At 38.9% G+C, this 12,673-nt stretch overlaps 1 protein-coding gene across 2 annotated transcripts in view; it reads left to right on the top strand.

The window, feature by feature from the left end:
- The window catches only part of LOC119890065 (A disintegrin and metalloproteinase with thrombospondin motifs 7), an 86,142-nt gene that overhangs the window by 47,184 nt on the left and 26,285 nt on the right, over window positions 1-12,673 (top strand). For both annotated transcript variants that reach the window (XM_038701090.1, XM_038701091.1), the window contains exons 10-15: window positions 5,763-5,855; window positions 6,868-7,013; window positions 7,902-8,071; window positions 8,203-8,336; window positions 9,786-9,906; window positions 12,207-12,451. In XM_038701090.1, coding sequence (XP_038557018.1) covers window positions 5,763-5,855; window positions 6,868-7,013; window positions 7,902-8,071; window positions 8,203-8,336; window positions 9,786-9,906; window positions 12,207-12,451 — 909 coding nt within the window. The remainder of the gene's footprint in view (window positions 1-5,762; window positions 5,856-6,867; window positions 7,014-7,901; window positions 8,072-8,202; window positions 8,337-9,785; window positions 9,907-12,206; window positions 12,452-12,673) is intronic.

Here is a 12,673-nt window from a genome sequence, read left to right as displayed (position 1 = left end):
TATGTCAGAGGTCACACGCCTCTGGAGCAAGTAGGGGTTAAGTGTCTTGCTCAGGTGTACCAAAGGGTAATATAGTCTATAGCCGGTATAATTTTTGCTTTTCTTTAGAGACAGCTAGGAATAGATAACATACAAAGCCATGTACAATTGTATGGAAAGAATGTGGGTCTCCTGTATTATACTTTTCTTCTTTCCTTTACTTCTACAACTGTTTGTTCTTGCTCTGTGTGGCTACTACTTGTCTCTTGTGCACTGTTCTCGTTTCTCCTCATTTGCTTTAATTTATATTGTCTTGTTTTGTTGTCCTTTTCGCCACATATCCTTGCAACCCCCTTTTTTGCTTTTGATTTGACCTGACTGAATCTTCTACCTTTAAAGCTGCCATTAGAGTCATTATGAAGCAAAGCCCTACTTTTGACAGTGTTCTGAAAAACTCTAAAGGCCGGGTTATGCTCAAAAAGAGGTAGTTCTTATGTGTTGTCTGACATTGTTGGGATAATATTTGTTCTGACCGGGCACACTTGAAGGCCGAGTGAAAAGCCAGCCATCATATAGAGTGGGGACACCCAATATCTTTAAACATGGGGATAACGGTACATTTTCAGACAGCCTCTCTCCTGGAAAGCATTCATAGTGGTGCACTTGGTTGTTCATAGGACTAAATGAAGTATGTGTCAACGTCAGATTGACGGTTTTTGGAAAGAAATGGCTGGACATAGCCCCCCCCTAATCCGATGTCTTAAAGGTGATGGGGGGAGGGAGGTTCAAATGCTATTCCACCAACCAACAAGATCTGGTTGTGTTTACCGGAGCATTAAGGGCCCCATGTGTTTTTTTTTAACAGCCTGCTGGTTTCGTTTTATTGATATACTGTATCTGTAAGTATCTCAGCATGCCCAGACAAAATACCATCCCTTTCTAGCACAGGAAACTCCCTCCTCTGCCTTCATCAATCTTAGAATTTAGACATGAGCTGGATTTAAACTCATTTCATAAGCAAAGCGCACATTTTACTGTGTAGCTGATAATGGTAACATGGGTCACGCATAGAACGAGGCAATTACAGCGACTGGTTTGAAGCTTAACAAGCATTTATTAGCAAAGTTTCAACCAGTCTCAGTATTCTGATATAGAATTTTATAGAAGAAAGTATAGAAATCGATGCATATGTTTTTCTTGACACGCGGTCTTCGTAGATTGATTCCTTTAGGACAGTCTTTCATGTGCTTTGTGTGTTTGAGTAAATACATTGAGAATTTAATTAAATCCTCTCTGCTCTCAAAGCTTCAAGGTTTGTAAGACTGCTGTGTATTATGGCTGGGAGCATTTACAAATAATTTAAATACAATATAGTACATCAGCCCAGAGCAACAAGAGTGGCAAAAGACTGGACAGACGGAGACCACACACATGTATTTTTCCACCAGCAATGTAATGTAACCTCAAAGTAGCAACATGGTGTATAAATACAGTTTGATAGAACATGTGCCGGTTTTAAAAGCACCCCTAAGGATAGAAACACAACTGCAGGATGCTTACAGATTTACAGTCACCAACAGTCCGCTTGTTGTTCTGGAAATCCATAAAATAGAGCAATTTGCAGATACCTTGCTTCATTTAAAATAATAGTTACAACCTACTTGAAGTGTACCCTGTGGAGTTGTCATGTAAACAAACATAGTTGTATTAACATGCGGTGTTAACACAATCACCAAAATGTATAACACCATACATTTTGGTGATTCTTCCTCATAAAATATTTTTTTTAAGTTTTTTAAAATAGTTTGAAAATGTGTGTCCGCGAGCAGCCTTCTTCCTTCACGAAACCGAGAGACATATAGTTATTTAATAGAAATTATATTTTATTTTACCCTCTTGTTTCTTGCAGTCAGCAGGGATTACATTACATTATTCACAGTATCTCCATGAAAGGCTTATAGTATTTTACTGTGTTTTCTCTATGGTAATACCACAAGAAATGCCCAACCAATTAACACTACATTTAACGTAAAACATAAAAATATTTTATGTAGAATTTTGAAACAGCAAGAATTGTATAGGCTATGCAGACATAACCTAAAAGACATCATGGTGTAATGATCTGCAGTAGATTGTATACCGATCAGTCATAACATAATAACCACTGACAGGTGAATAACACTGATTATCTCGTTACCGTGACACCTGTCAGTGGGTGGGATACATTAAGCAGCAAGTGAACATTTTATCCTCAAGGTTGATGTGTTAGAAGCAGGAAAAATTGGCAAGCGTAAGGATTTGAGTGACTTTGACAAGGGCCAAATTTTGATGGCTAGACTATAGAGCATCTCCAAAACCGCAGCTCTTTTGGGGTGTTCCCGGTCTGCAGTGGTCAGTACCTATCAACAGTGGTCCAAGGAAGAAAAAGTGGTGAACCGACGACAGGGTCACGAGCAGCCAAGGATCATTGATGCACATGGGGAGCAAAGGCTGGGCCGTGGGGTCTGATCCAGCAGACGAGCTACTGTAGGTCATATTGCTGAAAAAGTTACTTCTGGTTCTGAAAGAAAGCTGCCAGAACACACAGTGCATCACAATTTATTACATATAGGGCTGCGTAGCCGCAGTGAGGCAGTGAGATGCTTTGGGCAATGTTCTGTTGGGAAACCTTGGGTCCTGCCATACACAGGGATGTTACTTTGACACCTACCACCTACCTAAGATTCGTTGTAGACCATGTACACCTTTTCATGGAAGCGGTATTACTTGATGGCAGTGGCCTCTTTCAGCACCCTGACACAAAGCAAAAATGGTTCAGGACTAGTTTGAGGAATACAACAGTCACTGTGTTGACTTGGCCTCCAAATTCCCCAGATCTCAGTCCAATCACGCCTCTGTGGGATGTGCTGGACAAATCCAATCCATGGAGGCCCCACCTCACAAATTACAGGACTTAAAAGATCTGCTACTGTCGTCTTGATGCCAGATATGCCACATCAATGGGATAAATACCTAGGGAAGGAAGTAAAAGTTAACAAAAAGTGCAATCAAAACAAAAAAGTGCAATCAATATGTGTTTACAGTGATGTCTGTGGTAGCAGTTTGCGAACTTGTGACAAGTTCCTCACTGCAATGGACCACATAAACTAGATTGCTTTTCTTGTGTTTGGGTGTGCAGTCTTTGGGGTGTACCAGTATCTGTCTTAGCGTATTCTTGGTTTTAAAAAACACAGGGATGTGGCATTTGTTGAAAATCCTCCTGAGTTTCTCTGACACTCCAGACATATATCACAATGTTGTTGAGTTCGACCTTCTTTTCCTCATCCGCTGTAGTGTTGGTCTTCTTGATGGATTTTGTAGCTGTAAGTGCCCCCTTCAGGTGGTTCTGTTTATTCTCTCTGGCTTGTGCACTTGTTGGTATGTTGTCCACTGGGGTGCAGGCTTCTAATGACCCCTAGCTTATGTTCCAGTGGGTGGTGGGAATCGAAAAAGTATCGGTCTGTGTGTGTGGGTTTCCTGTAAACCCAGATTTAAAAATCTACACCACCACTTATCCCCCACTTACAATGCTTTCCTTTCATCACTTCCCAGGAAACTAGGAAAGCATTACCTCTTGGCCTCAGGTGAAGATTCCAATGATTGTCGTTCAGACTTGGCCACGGGTGGTTTTAACGACCATAACGACTGTCGTTAAATAGCTGAGTTTCCCTACTGGTCATTTCAGAACTGAAGAAGTCTCTTGGATGAGGGACGAAATGTCTTCTAGTACCAACTCCATTTGCCCTTGACTTTAACCTTCTTTGGATATTGAATGTTTGTTTTAGCAGGAGATCCCCTGACAGGGGTGGCTTAGCTAGCCATGTTGAATGCAGAGAGAATCAGTTCCAGATTGTGAGCTCTACAGATCTGTTTTCAGAAGCACCAGTCTTTCAGAATTCCTGTGAGTGTAATGTTCAGTCACCATGAACTTTTTATTTTTATCTCTACATTGAGAACCTATGCTGTAAGTCTTTGCCAGCTTTTGTCTCTATGTTGCAGATTATTACTTGAAGAGAAGCTCAATATTGCTCACACCATTAATTATTACATTCTGAAAGTTCAAATGCTGAAATCGTTTGCATCTCAAAAATCATCCTAATCTACAGTATGACGATTTTGGCCGAAATACAAAATTTCCTCCACACATTCATCACAAATGTCAAGCAGCACCAACAAGAATGGGCCTAGACAATTGCACCAATCAGCCAGGGAACCTCTTTGTAAACAGTATATTTGACCTTTTAGTGTTATCAGTCTTCACACACACACAGATTTGACCACTGTAGAAAATAAACATCTCCTTATTGATCTTTTAATTCATTATTATTGCAAAAGCATGAGCTGATATTGACGGTGGCACTGAGAGCACAGAGCACTGCAACTAAATAAAACACATTCAAATAGACAAAACAGAACACATCTTCACCAATTCGACAACACATGTGCAGCATAACCAAATGTGCTGCCAATGCAACAAAACACAAGCAAATGCAGAAAAGTGCTGCAAGATCAAAATTGCGTTGTCTGAATTTGCAGCGCATTTCTTTATGCTGCAAATGTGTTGTCAAATCAGTGAATGTGTGTCTGAACGTGTTTTCTTGAGTTGCACAGTGCTAAGCTATCATGACCACTATATGTAGAGTTTACATTAAGAAAAAAAAAACCCCGCTAACAATATCTGTTGTGCTGTTTCGTTTTGCAGAAACATTTTGAAAAAGTAGTTCGAAAGGTTGCTGTAACCAAAGTTTAAAAACATCATGGTACAGTTTATAGGGGTTATGTGGTGGACAATATATTGGCCAGGCTCTGGCTGCCTGATGACAGGAAGTTACAGTGGTCAGCCAAGAAGCAGTCCGGCACATAACCCCTCAGAAAACCACAACATGTTGCTTTTACACTTGTGGTTTTTGTACAGATCAAATAAACGAGCTATAATGTGTTTATCAGTGAGCTGCACAGGTGCTGGTAGAGGGATTTTTTTTAACCTTTGGACAAAGCCAGGCTAGCTGTTTCTCCTGTTTGCAGTCTATGCTAAGCTGGTTGGCTTCTAGTTTAATATTTAACGTACAGATAAGAGAGTGGTGTTGATTTTCTCATATAATTAACTCTGTGAGAAAGTATATATTTTAAAATGTGTAAATGCTGCTTTTAAGCCTAAATTTAAAATTTGAGGGGTTTTAAGTGCACAATTTACACACAATGTATTACTGTTGTGCTACTGGATACCAGGATGAAACATTAGAATTCAGTACATATTGCCCAAAGCTTTCACTTCCTATAGGACATTCATACAGCGATGATCTTCTGGGAGATGGGGATGTTGTTCACTGGTGATCCTTATCTGATCTGCTGTATGTGAAGCGATAACACGTCTTATCACACAGAGCAAGAAGAAACAGTAGGCTTTGTGAGTAGGGGTATGCTATCAGTATTAATAACATCTTTTTGTACTTGAACTCCTATGGAACTGCTGAATTCAGGCAATTTATTCAGACAGATACTTTAAGTAAACCTGTGGGGAAAACCTGTATCAACAGATGAGAAAATGAGACAAATATAGATGTAAAATGCAATACTTAAGGCTTTTTATTTCTTATCAACTGGAAAAAGGCATAGATTGTTTTTATACAGAATCTCTTCATGTGTAGTCGGAAAACCTTGTGAAATTAAATGAATAGTAAACAACAGCGTGTTTGAAAGGCAAACAGGTTGCAGAAGTAATTTGTCTCTTTCTACCTTCCTAGAATGTATGCAGCACACTGTGGTGCACTGTGGGAACAACCTGCCACTCAAAGCTAGACGGGGCTGTGGATGGGACTAGTTGTGGTGAGGACAAGGTGAGTCTTCCATTTCATGAGCATTGGGATTGTGATGAGAATGTTGATTTTGTTGTTAACAACCATTGGTGTTCGATTTATAAAAGTTTGCAGTATTTATTTTTGCAAGTTTTGTGTGACTGAGATTATAGGAGTCAACATGTGGAAACAGGGTTTGCCAAAGACATTTGGAAGCAGAAGCAGCGGAAGCAGAATATGGCTTTGACCACCCCCACATAGCTAATACAGTATATTTGTTTAGGACTGTTGTGTGACCATTTTGCTCAATTTAAAAGTCATCTATGTGAAGATAGGACTAAATAATTCAATTACACCAACAATGTTCTTTAATATTAAAATAAGTAATACTGAAAAATAATGATTGTGGCATGAGGGTGGTGTAAGGGAAACTACACCAACCCACACACACTTTTCCGCAAGGTGGCAGAATGAAATGCTTTAGGGTAACGCCTCAATGCACAAATGAAATGAATTTAAGCAAAGTAAAGTTTTTTTTCTGGCAAAGTAATTAGTTAACGGTGTTCTGGGTTTCCCCTAGGAAATTGTTTAGCTGGGGTTGGATAGTAAGTCACCCGTAGCCTGACCCGATGCATCTCATCTAATTTCTAATTTAGTAAATGGCAATTCAAAAACCAAAGTCACACTCATTAAATAGTTGGCATTTGTTGTGTGTAAGAGCACCTCCCCTCGTTCCCCTGAAAGTAAATGTTTTATGTCATTTTTTTATGTTAAAAGGGGTGGATTTGTTTCATTTGAGTTGGCCCACTTCCACCATATAACACTGCAGGAAACACAAAAATTACTATGCCAATGTGCAGAAGACCACCCAACTACAATTAAAATAACAGAAAGTAAAAAAATGAAGTTGACGTATACATGCAGTGATTTACCGATTAATAGAGGGTCAGAATGAGTGCAAACTGTGTTGTCCGTATTCCCGGCATCACGGTACATGTAAGCCTTAAAGTGGATGATGCCACAGCTATATAAGGCAACGTTTGTTTTTTACCAGTGGTGTTTCAGTGGAGAGTGTGTAGCAGCTGGTTATCAGCCACAGAGTGTAAATGGTGGCTGGGCATCGTGGAGCGCTTGGTCGGCCTGTTCCAGGACGTGTGGTGCTGGAGTCCTGAGTGCCCACAGAGACTGTGATAACCCAGCGTAAGTTTTACATTTCAGCAAAAAACACTTCAAAATCCATACGTAAGTTTTCTTGTTATTACAATTTTGTTATACATTTAAATAAATACTGTAATCCTTTATGTGGGAAGAGTAATACATATTTATGAGCTAATTAAATGAGCAAAGCACACATAGAATGGCCAACCCTGAAACTGAATTTGACCTTCTCTGGACAAGAAGAAAAATGTCTTATTAACAGTTTCTGCCCAAATTTCACCCATACCAGTGTATCCTCTAATACCTGATAAACATGATATAATTTGTAGAGGCATGGGTAAAGGTTATTTTTCAGTCTGTAATATGTAATATAGTCTCTTTGAATAAACATGGAGAGAACAACCTATTTTGGTAAATACATGAACAGATAATAATAGATATATGGATAACGAAAGGATCATAAGGCAGTAACTTAAATTACACATTTCATCTACCTGTAGCTTGCCAGTAGAAGCTATTACATAATCTACAGTGTGGAGCCCTAACGATATGGCTGATATTATTAATAAAAACACGAATATCACAGAATCATTGTATATGTTTCCAAACATTTTAGAGGCAGCAAGTGGAGGGTACATCCTGGACTGGTCGCCAGTCAGTCACCGGACTGACACATAGAGACAGACAACCATTTTATGCTCACATTCACACCTACAGTCAATGTAGAGTTGCCAATTAATCTAACTGCATGTTCGTGTCTTTGATTTGTGGGAGGACACCGGAGCACTGAGAGAAAACATGCAAACTCCACACAGAAAGGCACTTCATCATCCTCAGCTGAAATATGAAATCAGTAGATCTTGAAAACAAAATCGTTTTGATCATAAGTCAGTGATCAGCACTGAAATAACATCTTTCACCGTCCTGCAGTCCTAAGTTCAGAGGGAAGTATTGTCTTGGAGAGCGACGGAGGTACAAGATCTGTAACACCACACCATGTCCTCAAGACCTGCCCTCCTTCAGAGACATCCAGTGTAGCCACTTCAACACCATATCATACAAGGGCAAGTTCTACAAGTGGGAAGCAGTCATCAACACAGGTGAGCAGGTTACACTTGATTCAGGCAGTGACAGTGTTTAGGCAAACTTAAAAAGAGCACCTTTGGTTGGTTTTGTACAGTAGTCATCGTTATCACAACTTTGTGTCTTTTTTGCCTTATAACTCTTTCAGTCAGCCCTTGTGAACTGCACTGCCGTCCATTGAATGAACATTTCTCTGATAAGATGCGGGATGCTGTCACTGATGGGACACCGTGCTACAAAGGCGACAAAAGCAGAGATATGTGCATCAATGGCATCTGTAAGGTATCAACACTGTACCTACTATTCCACATGTTCTATGAAGAATAATTAATATTCTGTTGTCTCCTCTTCAGTTTTGATTTGTTTCAAAACAAGATTCATTGATTATTCCTTTCTTGTATTTCTGTTTCTTTTCATTGCATTATTGCTTCGTTAGTCCTGCAGTATATTTAGTTGACCCTCACCTTGTTTTCTCTGCAGGCAAGTGTTGTACATTTGACATTCTGCATGAAAATGAGCTTGATAGAAAAACATCATGGCTGTTATCTCTCTGCTCTTGCATATCACCCTGGGCCAAAATGCCAGTCACTGATATAGATACTGTTTGGATACTGAGTGGACAACAATCACAGACTTTGGGCATTGATTTCATGACATTTTGTGACATTTTTGTCAGACACCCACATGTTTTCTGCCTTACACTGCACCATTATGTGCTTTGAAGAACTTCTGGGTTTCTCAGTTGATCATCCTTAAAAATACAGACCTAAGAAAAATGTTTAGGAAACAATAATAGTATAGATTTAGTTAAGTATAGTCTCAGTCTTGTCAATCCTTTTGAGTTCTTGTGGTGGAAAGTAACTAAGTACATTTACTCAAGTACTGTACCTAAGTACAATTTTAATGTACTTGCACTTTACTTGAGTGTTCCTGTTTTCTGCTACTTTATACTTCTATTCTACTCCTACAGTTGATTGATTGATTGATTGATTGATTGATTGATTGATTGATTGATTGATTGAACCTCTTTATTGATTGTAAATTTAAAGTGGCACCTTTAACAAGAGTTGCCCTACAAAAACCATCAAAGAGATAAATACACAATAAAACCAAAAAGCTTATTTCCATTGTGGTCCTTTTTGGAAAGACAAGGGGAGTTCAGATTTAAATATTGTACTTTTTATTTAACTACATTTATTTGATAACTTAAGTTACTAGTAAATTTGCACATTTTAAATTAGTTATGAACAATATAATCAACATATAAATTATGGTTAGGTTAACATAAAAGTACAGTACATAAAGTAACTAAAATTAGCCCCACGAGTGACATATTCACTCATTGATAATTATAATCCATTTCATGTGATATACTGTACATTATTCTGAAATGAGACATTCTGCATAATGGTACTTTGAGTATATTTTGATACTTTTGCTGTTGGTGGGAGCAGCAGCACAGTATGGTTTGTGACAGTAATGATAAAGCAGGACAGAACAATATTAAGAATTTCTGAGATTTGCACACGCATTACCTGCTTTATATGAACATGTCAAAAGCAGGTGAGGCAAAGCTTTGATCTTAGTCCTTCAAGAAGGAAATGATAAGAGATATTCGGTCAATTCGCAGCATAATATTTGTTATCTGTTGTTGTTCATATGTTGTGTAGACACTGCAACGTTTATTCAATATAATGTATTGTGGACTGTATTTTGTTGCATGTGTTACAGAATGTAGGCTGTGACTATGTTATTGAGTCCAGTGCTGTAGAGGATCGCTGTGGGGTGTGTCATGGTAACGGCTCCACCTGTACAACTGTGAGGAGAACATTTGAGGAGAGTGAAGGACTTGGTATGTTTCTTACTCATTTTGGTTCAGCAATATGCCTTTTCACAGAAGATGTTTTGACATATCACGGTCAGAAAAGCACAGGTGTAAAAAATAAAATGAATTATGGCTCACAGAATGTGACTGATAGAAATAACATAAAAAGGCAATTAAATCAAGTCCCTCTATTTAGCACTCATAAGCAGTATACAAACTTGTAATAAATGGTTTATACCTGTGTTACGACCCGGCTCGTTATGGTGAAAAGTAACATAAAATATGTGATAACTAAACGGACATGGAGATAAATGAGATCATTTAGGTACGTGATAACATGGTTTAATTCGAAAAGATGAGTTTGAACAAATGTACAGAACTAAGGCTATATGCTGTCAGACAACAATTACTCATTATAACAAAAAGGGGTCTTACACAAAGACATATGTTTAGCCGTTAGCTCAAAGAAACAAAATGGTAATGAAACCAAACAAAAGGTAACACAAAAGGAGCATCCTAAGCCTGCAAAAATACTAACACAAAACAGCAGTGCAAAGCCAAACATACAAAAAGACAATAAAGCAGATGATAGGATAAAGTGAGTCCAAAGGCTTGGGTGCACTTACAACACAGCACGTGAGTCATAGAGTTACACTGGAGCAAACTCTACTACCATGATCTGAAATTGCTGTCACGCTCACAGGCATCAGTCAAGGTAGGAAACAGTAAACCCAGAATCAACACTCCTGCTGAACAGACCATGTAACTCGACCTGGTAGTGAGGCATTCTGATCACTGAATCACAGCCGCCTTGAGCTGCCTGTTCACAAACTATTTATACTGCAGCTGGTGTTGATTGGAGTTGCGGGAGTGAAATAACTCGTCCACAGTTGCATCAATCATCAATGCTGGTGAACTGCAACCAGGAAGTGAGAGTGCTCAGCTTCGGTGGGACCAGTCCTATATGGGGAATCACGCAGCTGACTTTGAAACAGCGCAGGTTAAACACAAACTGACTGTGAACAAGCGGCAACCATAACAACCTGTAACACAATATAATATAGTTGTACACAACTATAATGACATTTTAAAGTGTTTATTAATGTACGGTATTTGTCAGCAATTATACTTCTCATTTGAAGACATATTTTATATTAGAACTGTTTTTTACTATATCGTGATCTGTTTATACACCACTCTCCACTTAGGGATGCCTGCAGGTGGAGGTATAGTTGTTGACAAATACAATAAATAAGTACGTACAGCTACATTACGTTGTGTTATAAACAATGTATGAGATGTTCATATGCTGTTTATAAATGATAAATAGGAGGACTTAAATTAAAATGTTACCAAAATGGGTTTATTTCTCAAAGAACAGAACAGACGTGAGGGAACAATAAAAATAATTAATATATATATGAATAAAATCTATAGCCTAATTAGTTTGTGTAAGTCAGACCACATGTGCAGCAAGTCTGACATTGTTAAGAGCTGTTTCTTTAATAGCTCATCCAATCTGTTTATACTCCCATCAGATCAGCTGACTAATCATAAAGATTCAGATTGATGGGCGGTTGTCATCTGGCAAAATATGCTTGCATAGGATACACATGTGGTTCCTCGCTCTAAGCATCACTGGGAGCCTCCTCACTCTTGTCTCCTCTGAGACACATTTAAGGGACTGGAACATCCTTGATGATGGAGGACATCGATTGATGTCCATGTCACAGGCCGGAGGATGGCTGGAGCGATGGAAGAGAAGAAGCATAATTACTAGAATGGAAAGCAGCCCTGGTATTAGCTCACTACCACACTGCCATGGCTCATTGGGACTCTTGAATAGAACAGAGCCATTATTCATTTTATAATTGCCACATTATTATACAAAATGTCTGCTGTGAAAAAGGACCATAGCGTTTTTATATGGTCATAAAGATCTTGAATGTCATTGTTTTGGCCACAAGAAGAACAACGTTATGTTGGAACTACTGATTAAAATCGCAGTAGACACATTTAGAAAACACTGGCCACAAAAATACTTGTTTGTCATTAGTGAGTGGTTGTTGTATAGCACCTCAAAAATGGTTTTGGTCAGTAAGTTAACCACCATTCACCAAATCATGGACAGCACAAGCCATGTTAAACTGGCTAACCTGAAAACATGAGCATCTGTTAAGTGACTACAAACAAATCTGGAAACATGGATGACAATTTAAACAAAACCTCTTTTTCCCCCTTGCCTTTGGCAAGTAACCATAAGCTAAAGCACTCCAAGGTGGCATTTGTGTTTCAGTTTCACTTACATAAAATGTAATGTCCTTTAGGCTATGTAGACATTGGACTGATCCCAGAGGGAGCCTGGGACATCCGCATTGAGGAGGTGGCTGAAGCTGGGAATTTCTTGGCGCTACGAAGTGACAACCCCAGCAAGTATTTTCTGAATGGTGGCTGGACGATCCAGTGGAATGGAGAGTACAAAGCAGCTGGGACAGTATTCACCTATGAGAGGACAGGACATCTGGAGAACCTGACGTCTCCTGGGCCCACCATGGAACCACTGTGGATTCAGGTAGGATTAATACCTTTTTGTTTATGTTTTGAGTGAATATTGTCCCTTTGTGATGCCAATCAATGCTAAAACGGACTGAGGTGAATTTCTATCAACACAACAATAAAGCACATGTGGTGACAACACAAAACAGAAAAGTGAACCTAACTAATGTAACTCAAACTGATAGTTGTCAACAAATCAAAACCTTTCGTATTTTGATGTATAATGTGCAGCTAACAT

Source organism: Micropterus salmoides, unplaced genomic scaffold (assembly GCF_014851395.1).
Source record: "Micropterus salmoides isolate LMB-PRFRI ecotype aquatic unplaced genomic scaffold, ASM1485139v1 Ms_hic_scaffold_6, whole genome shotgun sequence".
Classification (NCBI taxonomy): Eukaryota; Metazoa; Chordata; class Actinopteri; order Centrarchiformes; family Centrarchidae; genus Micropterus; species Micropterus salmoides.
Note: the sequence above shows the minus strand (reverse complement) of the source record. Positions and strands in the feature narration are given on the sequence as shown.